Here is an 11,979-nt window from a genome sequence, read left to right on the forward strand (position 1 = left end):
CACAATTTCAGAGAAGGATGTGACAAAACCGGTAAGTTTGTTTATGTGTCGGTATTAACATGATTTTATTTCTGTATGCAAACCATGTCATGTGTTAATGTTGTCCTTATAGTTGCAGTAAGAACCAAATAAATTTTCCTGTTATTTCTGATAGTGAAAAATTTAAGTTAATTGAAAACCACTAATCTGGACTAGTACTAAAAGCACTTCTGCATTGGTGGGGCAGACTGGTGGGGTCCTGGTTTACACGCTCCGTTACGAAGCGCTAGAGGCCACGGAGCCCAACCATTTTGGGATCGGCCACGTGGCAGTTTCCATCCACCAGATCTGTCAGGTGCAAGGAAGAGGACAACAGTATCCTGTGAAGGGTCGCTGGTGGTTTTCTCGCAAGTGAAGATTTCATTCTAATTGTCGTCTCTACTGATTTCAACACTTAATGGTAGACATAACAACCAAAAACATTTATATATGTGTAAGACAAAAATAAGCTAGCTGTGATGCCATAACAGTTTCCTTTATACGTAGATTATTAATACAATGACCTATTGAATGCCATAAATTGGCAACTCAAGAATTCTGCTAAAGCAATAAGCTTGCTTACTAACTTCGACCAATTGCCGTAACACTGGTCAACTAACATCGGTGATTCGTGTCCTGCTCTTATTACGTTTCCCACTATGTTTTTGTTGCCAGAAAGAAGAAAGAAAAGGCATGTAAAATATCTACAATGCTGAAGGATCTCAAACACACGAACTAATTATTTCGGTCATTCAAGGTCTTGGTCCGTAGCCTAGGAAAACTGTGGATAGTAAGCGAGCCGTATAGCAGCAAACGAATTTCTCGAAGCCATCTGTTCACAAACGGATAATAAATGTTTATTTCGTATTTTTCGATAATGACTAATAAACTAAATTTCATCTATAAGTAACATTCAGAGTTTTCATTTGCTGCGACAACCGCCTTTTGTTATGTTCTAATCGAAACCAACTTCCCACAGTTGGTAGGGCTGTTCATCTTGTTAAAATGGTATCCGAGTAGTTGTGGTTCCTGTCGTTGTTCATTTGGCTTTCCCAGAGGTGAGGAAAGACGGTATCAGAATATAGAGAAGCACTAATCACCAGAACACCATTGCCGACAGTAGCGATTCAGAGAAACAAACTTCCTTTACTTTTTAAACTGTTTTCCGTCTGCTAAAAGTATCAGTATGATAGAGTTACAAAGATAATTAACTTTACTTTCTCACCCGCCACTAACAGCGAAATCTTCCAAAAACATTTCCGCGAAAGCACTCGCGGCTGCCTCTCCGGATCAGAATGAGTTTTTACTTGACAGTTTTCTCTCGATGGAGCATATGACGGCCACCGGCTACCTGACGCCAGCCGGCGCCCGCCCAAGTGATCGCGACGCTTAGCGCCTTGTGCTTATGGCCCATAGCGCAAGTTATATAGCATTCGCACTAGCATACAATAAATTATTTCAGAATTAAATTTTCACTGCGCAGCGGAGTGTGTGCTGAGATGAAATATCCTGGCAGATTAGAACTGTGTGTCGGACCGAGATTATAATGCCGGATTTTTTATTTTCACGGGCAAGTGCTGTACCGCCTCAGCTACCCAAGCACAACTCACGACCCCTGCTCATAGGTTTACTTCCGCCAGTACCTCTCTACCACTTGCCCGCGAAAGGCAGAGGTCCCGAGTTCGAGTCTCGGCCGGCGCATTGTTTTAATTCACCTGGAAGTTTCAATAAATTATTTATTATTTTGTTTTGATTTTCTGCGATAAATATAGTCTACAACCCGAGTGAACACCCTGTAGCGCCCGCATCTCGTGGTCGTGCGGTAGCGTTCTCGCTTCCCACTGTTGTAACCGCAGGAATCAGCCAAGTCTACTTGCAGTACCTTAAAGAATAGTACGTAGGGAGAAGTTAAAACTGTAGCTTAAAACCGTAGCGCTGGACGCCAGGCGTGGCCGAAGGGTCAGCCGAGGCGGCACTCCAGCTGGGCAGCTGGGCGTGTTGATAAGAAGTAAACAGCCAGCCGATACAAACGAAGGTCTGTGCAGGGAACTCATGATAAGCATTCAATTAGGAGTATCAACAGAAAGCATTCCTGGCTAGAGAGAGAGGTCTGGGAGTGGAGAGAGAAAGAAAGAGGGCCCTTGGTGGGGACCACGCTACGTCATGAGGAGCCAATGAAGGGCTCAGGACGCAGTGTGTGACCATATACGGAGAGGCGTCTCTGCCCCTCCACTCAGCCTCTGAAGAACAATAGCAACAACAATGTTTTAACGATACCAAATAAGGACACGTTGCCTTCGACGCTACGTCATGCTAAGCGCTGGCGGGGTCGAAGGGGAAACGCTAACAAAACCCGAGAGCACGCCGCTCTGAGGTCTTGTCGTGGCGGTTCTTGTCTGGAGCGGTAGCAGAGTGAGAGTGATAGCAGCAGCCGACTTGGGCTGGGGAACGGGCTGTAGGCAGTTAGCCGGAAATAGTCGCTGGAGAGCGTTAAGGCGTAGCCGCGGGACTCTAACGTAGGGTGTTAAACATTGCAGACCTTCTAGTAGGCAGTCGGAACGGTGGAGTCAGTCACCGTCTCTGTATTAGACTTGGCCTTCCTGTGAGTGCAACCACCGTCAGATAGGGCGATTTGTATTCACTTAGAATAAACTGCAATTTGTTAAAGTTATCACGACTTTAATTTCTATCACCTTCCTAGCCTTGTGAAAACCAGGGATTTCTACATCTTAGCCAGATCAAAGTCTCCCTCTCATTTCGGTCAACCGGCTAAAATCCCACCCACGAACCGTGTCGCTCAATCCCTCGCAATACCCACGCTTGGGACGCGACATAAATAAAAACTTTTGGTGCCAGGTGTGGGGTATCGGTTAGCATAAAGGCGCAGAAGCCATTAGATTTTGCTACAGCGACTGTGGCAATTGGCAGGAAGTTGTGGCGACTCGCAACTTTCAGCACTAGTAGCAACAGTACGTCAGAGTCCAGAAAGGTAGTCCTCGCGGGTGCAGGGCAACGCAGGACAGCGGCAGCGTGACGCGGAGCGACGAGGCACAGAGGTGCCTGAGCAGCCAGAGTTCGAGTCCGAGGGCCCGGGCCGAGAAGCAGCAGAAGCGGCAGCAGCCGTAGCAGCGGCAGCCAAGGAGAGCGACGGGGTCGGCACAGCCCAGCAGAGCGGCGGCCGGCGCATCGCAGCAGCGCGGGACAGCGCGGGCACAAGGAGAGCGCAGAGACAGCGCGGAGCAGCGCGGGACAGCGCGGGCACAAGGAGAGCGCAGAGACAGCGCAGAGACAGCGCGGGACAGCGCGGGCACAAAGAGAACGCGAAGCAGCGCGGGACGACGCCGAGCAACAGAGCAGACGGCGCACCACAAGAGAAGCGGTAATTGTAAAGCTGTATTAAGAATATTGTATTTTGTTGTGTAAAGTGTTAACTTAGTTAAGATGCCCCTAACGAATGAAGTTGCGTCATCCTCCACTAGTGGTAAGATGTCAGTGAAAGAGGCCCTATGTATTGTGTCGAAAGTATTCGAAGGGAACAAGAAAGATTTAAGAGAATTTATCGAGAATGTAGATGCAGCTTTTGAATTAGTTAAGCCAGAGGAACACGAAACGTTGTTGAAGTTCGTCAAAGCAAAAATAACCGGTGAGGCCAGGTCGAGATTGCAGGTGCGTGAACGCACAGGTACGTGGCAAGAGGTGAAACGCGTGTTAGAGGAAAACTATGCCAGTAAGCGTACTATAGATTATTACGCATGTAAAATTTTCCAGGCAAGACAGGGACAAGGGGAACCAATAGCAATGTGGGCAAGCAGAATTGATGAAATGCAGAGAGACTTTCGAGAAGCAGTAATTAGAGTTACGGCCAGAGAAAACTTGAAAGGTGCAATAGAACTAGTTGATTCCTTAGGAAGAGCGTGTTTTATACAGGGTTTAAGTAATGACAGAATACAAACCATAGTGAGAAGCAGAGGCGATGAAATCACGTTGGCAGCAGCAGTGGAGTTGGCACTGCAGGAGGAGAGTGCGATATTGTCTATGAGAGAGCGGGGACTAGCTCCGAAGGTAACGTACACTCGAAATAAAGAAGCTGTAAAATTCGTGAAGGAAAGTAAAGAGTTGAAATGTTTCAATTGTGGGCTGAGAGGTCACATAGCGAGCAAGTGTAGGAAAAGCAGGCCAGAGCATAGAGTGCGAGCCATGACAGGTAGAGAATTGACAAACTTTTGCTATGGGTGTGACAAGCCGGGACACACAGACATGGAATGCAGGGTGCGGTTAAGGAAAGTTCACCCGATAGACGTAAGGGAATTCAGAGGGAATCACAGAGAAACCGATGGAGGGTTACGAGAGTGGAGATGTCCACAGTGCAACTTACCAGGGAACTGTGGAGTTCCGTGCACAAGAGTAAAAGATGTCGCGTGTTTTAAGTGTAAGCGGCAGGGCCACTACGCGAAAGATTGCCACGAAGGGCCCTGGCACGCCTGGAGAAAAGGCAGGGTGCCAGTATCGAGCAAAACAGGCAAGGTGGTACAGGGAAACTAAGAGGCGGCAAGGCCGCGCAGTCGGGCCTTGTTGCGATAGGTAAACCCACAGTGAGGGTAATCGACTGTGCAACAGAAAACGACGTGGTAATGTTGTACTGCGTAGAACTAAAGAAGTATTTAAAGTTGTTAATAGACACAGGAGCACAATTGTGTTTGTTAAAGAGGACGAGTATTCCGGTAAAGAGTATGCTGGGAATCAATGAAACAGAAAAGCTCCGGTTAAAGGGTGTAACGAGTGAAGCCGTTAGCACAATAGGCACGGTACAAATAAACTTAAGTATAGACGGATCCGAAAAGGTGAAACAGAAATTTCACGTGTACGGTAGAGGTCTAGACATTCCGTACGACGGATTAATAGGGAGAAATTTCTTAACACAGCATAGAGCCAAGCTGGACTATGCAGGCAAAGTAATAAGACTAAAAGGGCGAGATATACCCTTAGTAGTAGAGGAAGAACCAAAGGGACAAGAGATAGAAGCAGATTCAGAAATAGGCGGGGAGATAGGGCCCCGGGAAGAAAAAATAATGTTATTGAAAGTGAACGGAAAGGTACCACGGGGAATCGAGAGAGAAATGGTCATACCGAGGCAGGAGATTGCACGAGGGGTGCATGTACCTGAGTCCCTAGTTAAAGTGCGAAATGGGAAATGCATAGTAAGTGCATTGAACGTGTCAGAGGACAGAATTCGACTAGGAAGTGTCAGATTAATAACAGAAGAAGTAGAAAGATTAGCGAAAGTGCGCGAAGTAAAATGTAGCACTGAGGCAGTAGGTAAGACGGAAAGTCGTGCTAGTGTGTTGCGAAGGCAACTCCGAATGGATCATTTGAATGTCGAAGAAAAGAGCGCTCTAGCAGAGGTCTGCACGGAGTACGGAGATGTATTTCATCTACCAGGGGACAAACTGTCCTATACTTCTGCAGTGAAACATAGAATACCAATTGCGCCGGAACACGCGGGGAAGGTAGTGAACGCTAGACCGTATAGGATCCCTGAAGCGCAAAAGGAAGTGCTAAAAGAGCAAATAGAACAAATGCTGAAGGATGACATAATTGTCGAAAGCAAGAGCGCATGGAACGCACCGTTACTGTTAGTTCCGAAGAAGTTAGATGCCAGCGGCAAGCAGAAATGGAGAATAGTAGTGGACTACCGACAATTAAATGACATCACGGTAGGCGATGCATTTCCACTGCCGAATATCTCCGATATTCTGGATCAATTAGGGCAAGCCAAGTACTTCTCGACGCTTGACCTTGCAAGCGGGTACCATCAAATATTGACGGACGAGAAGGACAGAGAGAAAACGGCATTCAGCTCAAACTATCAGCATTACGAATACAAGAGGATGCCGATGGGACTGAAAGGAGCCCCAGGATGCTTTCAGAGACTGATGAACACAGTATTGGCAGGTTTACAAGGTGTTAAATGTTTTGTCTATTTAGACGACATAGTATGTTATGGGAGAAACCTGCAGGAGCATAACGAAAAACTCCGGGAAATATTTGACAGGTTGCGAGAGCACAATTTGAAGTTGCAACCAGATAAGTGCGAATTTCTGAGGAAGGAGGTAATATTCCTAGGGCATTGTATCACGGACAAGGGAATATCACCGGATATGGCAAAGGTGGAGAAGGTGAAGTTCTTCCCACAGCCGAGAACAACAAAAGAACTAAAAGGGTTTCTAGGATTGATAGGGTACTATCGACGTTTCATTGCAAATTTCAGCAAAATTGCGAAACCTCTCCATGAGCTATTAAAGAAAGGAGTAGAGTACCAATGGGGAGAACGACAGAAGAATGCGTTCGAGGAACTGAAAGAGAAATTAGTGAATCCGCCGTTACTTCAGTATCCTGATTTTACGAAACCGTTTATAATCACAACGGATGCGAGTAACGCAGCGTTGGGAGCCGTGTTATCGCAAGGGAAAAAGATTGGCGAAGATTTGCCGATTGCATACGCATCGAGAGCACTGAACAAAGCCGAACTGAACTATAGCACAACGGAAAAAGAGTTGTTGGCCATAGTGTACGCGGTAAAACAGTTTAGACCATACGTGTATGGGCGAAAATTCACAGTGGTGACAGACCATAAGCCACTAACGTGGATATTTAGTGTGAAGGATCCGAGTTCGAGGCTCCTAAAGTGGAGATTGAAGCTCGAAGAGTACGACTACGAGGTAGTATATAAGCCAGGAAGGCTAAATAGTAATGCGGACGCGTTAAGCCGGATAAGGCATGAAGGAAAGGAAGAGATAAGTTCAAAGCGAAATGTGGAGGCAGAAAGAACCTCCGTAGCACAAGCTGAGGCGGAACAGAGTTCCGTAAACGTGCGGCAAGCGCAAGTGTCAGGTGAGATAGACCAAGAGACAAATAGTAATGAGGAAATTAGCCCCGAAGAAAAGGAAAGTATATTAAAAGAAATGCACGATAATCCTTTGGGAGGGCACCAGGGAATGCATAGGACATTCGAGAGGATAAAAGCGTACAAGCAGTGGCGCGGAATGAAGCGGGACATTGAAAATTATATTAGGAAGTGTCCGTCATGTCAAAAGAACAAAAATACACAGATGAAAACAAAGATGCCTTTAGAAATTACAGACACAGCTGAAACAGTGTTTGAAAAATGTGCAATGGATATAGTGGGTCCACTAGATGTATCTAGTACAGGGAAAAGGTATATGTTAACGTTCCAAGACGATTTGAGTAAATTCACAGTAGCAGTCCCGATTGACAAACAAGACGCTGAAACTGTAGCAGAAGCATTTGTAGAAAATATAGTACTAAGGTATGGGATTCCATCAGTTTTGTTAACAGATCAAGGATCGAATTTTCTGAGTGATGTGTTTAAAAGTGTATGTAAGTTGTTGAAGGTAAAACGTATAAATACCACAGCGTACCACCCTGAGTCAAATGGTGCTCTAGAAAGGAGCCATAGAACAATTGTAGAATATCTTAGACATTTTGTAACAGGAGATCAAAGTTCATGGGACAAATGGGTGCCGTATGCAATTTTTGTGTTCAACACTACACCACACAGTAGCACAGGCTATACACCATTCGAGTTAATGTACGGAAGAAAGGTTAACATACCAGGAATACTGCAGCAAGAAACACCACAGGTAAGTTACGATTATGATTCGTATGTAAATAAGCTAAGAGCAAGAATGCAGGAAGCCCATAGAGTGGCTAGGGATTCTATTATAAGGAGTAAAGTAATCAGTAAAGGACAGTATGATTTGAAACAGAATCCAAAAGAATTTAATGTAGGAGACAAGGTATTATTACACGATGAATCAGTGAGACGTGGTAGATCTCGAAAGCTAGATTCGCAATGGAGAGGTCCATTCGAAGTGTTAAAAGTGGAAGGTCCTAACGTAGTTATAAGAGTTAAGAGAAATAGAGAAACAAAAGTACATGCCAACAGGCTGAAACAGTTCTTTTAAATTTCAGGTATGGCACTCAAGTGGCAAGTGATGCAACTCATCATAGTGGTAGCAACATACAGCTTCGTTGCATCAGAATACGAAACGAATGAATTCAAAGTAACCTCAATACCAAGTTCATCAGGACTATATTACGATCATGTAGGACAAGTAGAGATATACAGTACCACATGGAGAATAGTCACATATGTTAATTTAGATGTAATAACAGAAAGATTCCAAAAAGCAGAGAGGTACGGTAAGGCAGCGGTACAGAGGTGCCGTGACACATTGAAACAATTGAACATTGGGTTAATAGAATGTAGAGTATTGGATCAGCAAGTTACACATCATGTAGAGAAGATTACAGGGCTACAGCAACTCGTACAGCAACTCACAAAACACGAAACCAGAAGAAAGAGAGGAGTGTTCAACTTCGTCGGACAGGTAAGTAAGATACTGTTCGGAACATTGGACGAAGCAGATGCAGCATACTATAAGGAAAGAATAGATGCGATGGAAAAGAACTCTGAAGGTTTGCTGAGGTTAACCAAGGAACAGGTGGCAGTGGTAAGGGCCACATTAGCAGGAGTAAACAGAACAGTGTATACACTAGAATCAAACGAACACATTCTAAGGACAGGCATGCAGAGACTAGAAAGGTTCATGAAGGATTACGTAAAGGAAACATATATAGGTTTCAAACGAGTAGCAACTTTTGCCACTGTAACGGAACAAGTATTGCAATTATCGGCAGTGTTTGGCCAAATCGAAGAAGAGTACGAGCAAATAATAAATGCCATTGTGAATGCTCAAAAGGGAATACTTCAGCCTCATATAATTAATCCAGTGCAAATTGTGAAGTATCTAAGTTTAATCCGGGACGAATTAAAGGACGTGAAGTTTCCTGTTCCTCTCGCAGAGTCATCAGGCTACCTATTGTTAAGAATAATAGATCTAGATGTTTTCATTTCTGGTAGCATATTAGGATACGTAATTAATATCCCTCTAATAGACAATAATAATTTCAATTTGTACAGAGTTCTTCCATTACCAAAGGAGATCCCAAATATGAAAGGGAGGTACATATACATACAGCCAGAGAAAGAATTTCTACTGATAGATGAATCCAAAAGGCAGTACGCGAAACTTTCTGCGGATGATTTAAAATGTAAAGAGTTGAGTAAGAACAGAAGACTGTGCAGACAGTCATTCGCATTGCTATCGACATTCGACCATGAGGAATGCGAAGCCAAGTTATTACAACCGGTAAGAGAAATTCCGGAAGATTGCGTGCGAAAAATAGTCGCACTAAATCAGAGCCTTTGGACCCATCTAAACAGTAACGAATGGCTATATGTAGCGCCTAAGGAAGAAGGACTGACAGTATTATGTGGAAAGGAAGCCCCGAAGGATTTATTAATGAAAGGGGTAGGGAAGATAAGTTTTTATAGCAAATGTAAAGGGTATGGAACAAGAGTGTTCATACAAACAGATAGAGTAATACATAGTAACGTAACTAAAAAGGATATAATACCTCAAATTAACTTAGAATTTGACTGTTGTGAGGTAAACAAAGAAAAGAAGAATGTCTCAATGCTAAATTTAGATTTACCATTGGAGCAGGTTGTAACACAATTAGACGACTTGAAAGTCGCTGGGAAAAGGTTGGACGATGTCCAGCGGATGGTCGAAAGGCAGGAGGAGGAACTAAAATACTCCAGATACTTTACCCATTACTCAGTAACTACATACATAGCTATAGCAATAGTCATTTGTATTGTAATAACATGTTGTTGTAAAAATTGTAAATGCTGTAAAGAATGTTTCAAAAGTTTATGGAAGTACTTTGACGATAGTAATTGTTGTGGAAAAGTATGTATAAGAAACACTATAGTAAATCAATATCCAGAGACTAGCTTAAGTAGAAGACAAGCTAATAAAGACACTGAAGAGGTAGTAATATACGAAAGATGTGGGAAAAACCAAGAAGATTCAGTTCTGTTCAGAAACAGGCGTTAAGTCAAATCAAAAGGTAAAAGATATTAGAAGTGTCTTATGAAGAGGTGTAATCTATTTTAGTGTTTTGTCCCATTTTGAAACTGTACGTATTTGTTGAATGAAAATGGTATTTTGTATCAATACTTTTGAAAAAATGTACCTTGACTGTAATGGTATCAATGATTTGAAAAAGAGAAGAAAAGTGTACCTTGATAAATGTATGTTTGATAAATAATTGTTGTAGCAATGAGTTGAAAAAGAGAAAAGAAAAGTGTATCTTGATAAAATGTATGTATAAAATGATTGTGTCTCACAAAGAACTTAATGGAATTAAGTGTATATGAAAGAAAAAGAAACACATGAAGTATTGATGTAACAAAAGAAAAATGTAACCAAATAAAATGAGAGAACCTCAATTGACGCTACTCTGAGGAGTAACGCCAATTTCCCGGGCGGGGGAGGTGTTGTAACCGCAGGAATCAGCCAAGTCTACTTGCAGTACCTTAAAGAATAGTACGTAGGGAGAAGTTAAAACTGTAGCTTAAAACCGTAGCGCTGGACGCCAGGCGTGGCCGAAGGGTCAGCCGAGGCGGCACTCCAGCTGGGCAGCTGGGCGTGTTGATAAGAAGTAAACAGCCAGCCGATACAAACGAAGGTCTGTGCAGGGAACTCATGATAAGCATTCAATTAGGAGTATCAACAGAAAGCATTCCTGGCTAGAGAGAGAGGTCTGGGAGTGGAGAGAGAAAGAAAGAGGGCCCTTGGTGGGGACCACGCTACGTCATGAGGAGCCAATGAAGGGCTCAGGACGCAGTGTGTGACCATATACGGAGAGGCGTCTCTGCCCCTCCACTCAGCCTCTGAAGAACAATAGCAACAACAATGTTTTAACGATACCAAATAAGGACACGTTGCCTTCGACGCTACGTCATGCTAAGCGCTGGCGGGGTCGAAGGGGAAACGCTAACAAAACCCGAGAGCACGCCGCTCTGAGGTCTTGTCGTGGCGGTTCTTGTCTGGAGCGGTAGCAGAGTGAGAGTGCTAGCAGCAGCCGACTTGGGCTGGGGAACGGGCTGTAGGCAGTTAGCCGGAAATAGTCGCTGGAGAGCGTTAAGGCGTAGCCGCGGGACTCTAACGTAGGGTGTTAAACATTGCAGACCTTCTAGTAGGCAGTCGGAACGGTGGAGTCAGTCACCGTCTCTGTATTAGACTTGGCCTTCCTGTGAGTGCAACCACCGTCAGATAGGGCGATTTGTATTCACTTAGAATAAACTGCAATTTGTTAAAGTTATCACGACTTTAATTTCTATCACCTTCCTAGCCTTGTGAAAACCAGGGATTTCTACATCTTAGCCAGATCAAAGTCTCCCTCTCATTTCGGTCAACCGGCTAAAATCCCACCCACGAACCGTGTCGCTCAATCCCTCGCAATACCCACGCTTGGGACGCGACACCACGCCCGGGTTCCCGGGTTCGATTCCCGGCGGGGTCAGGGATTTTCTCTGCCTCGTGATGGCTGGGTGTTGTGTGTTGTTCTTAGGTTAGTTAGGTTTAAGTAGTTCTAAGTTCTAGGGGACTGATGACCATAGATATTAAGTCCCATAGTGCTCAGAGCCATTTGAACCATTTGAACCACCCTGTAGCTTCAGCAGCTGTGTGGCACCTGCTCATGCAGTGGATGACACGAGGAGCATTGAAGTGTGTAACCTACCATTAACGCCAAAGCTTACATGAAATAAAGAAGTTGGTGGCGTTTTTGGTCGCCGTGTTGTAACACAAATGTAATTTTTTTATTTAAAGGTGTAGCTTTCTTCTTGTGGTGATATACTGGATGTTGCACAGTTGGAGGCTATGAAGAGTGTTTCTCGTTTAAGCGAAAAAAGTGATTGCCAAACGGAAAAAGGCTAACATTTGCGACATTTTGTTCGGTTTTTGTAATTGATGGGACGGCGAGGGGAGGAGTTGGGTATAGAATACGGATACTGCTCGTAACATT

At 44.2% G+C, this 11,979-nt stretch overlaps 1 protein-coding gene across 1 annotated transcript; it reads left to right on the forward strand.

Annotated features, from left to right (window-relative positions):
- The first annotated feature begins 2,839 nt into the window (after positions 1-2,839).
- LOC126210615 (uncharacterized) lies at positions 2,840-11,274 on the forward strand. Its single transcript, XM_049939908.1, has 2 exons — positions 2,840-3,397; positions 8,011-11,274. Exon 2 carries the CDS (start codon positions 8,013-8,015, stop codon positions 10,002-10,004), a length of 1,992 nt encoding a protein of 663 aa, XP_049795865.1. The 5' UTR covers positions 2,840-3,397; positions 8,011-8,012; the 3' UTR covers positions 10,005-11,274.
- Positions 11,275-11,979: the final 705 nt, after the last annotated feature.

Source organism: Schistocerca nitens, chromosome 10 (genome assembly GCF_023898315.1).
Source record: "Schistocerca nitens isolate TAMUIC-IGC-003100 chromosome 10, iqSchNite1.1, whole genome shotgun sequence".
Classification (NCBI taxonomy): domain Eukaryota; kingdom Metazoa; phylum Arthropoda; class Insecta; order Orthoptera; family Acrididae; genus Schistocerca; species Schistocerca nitens.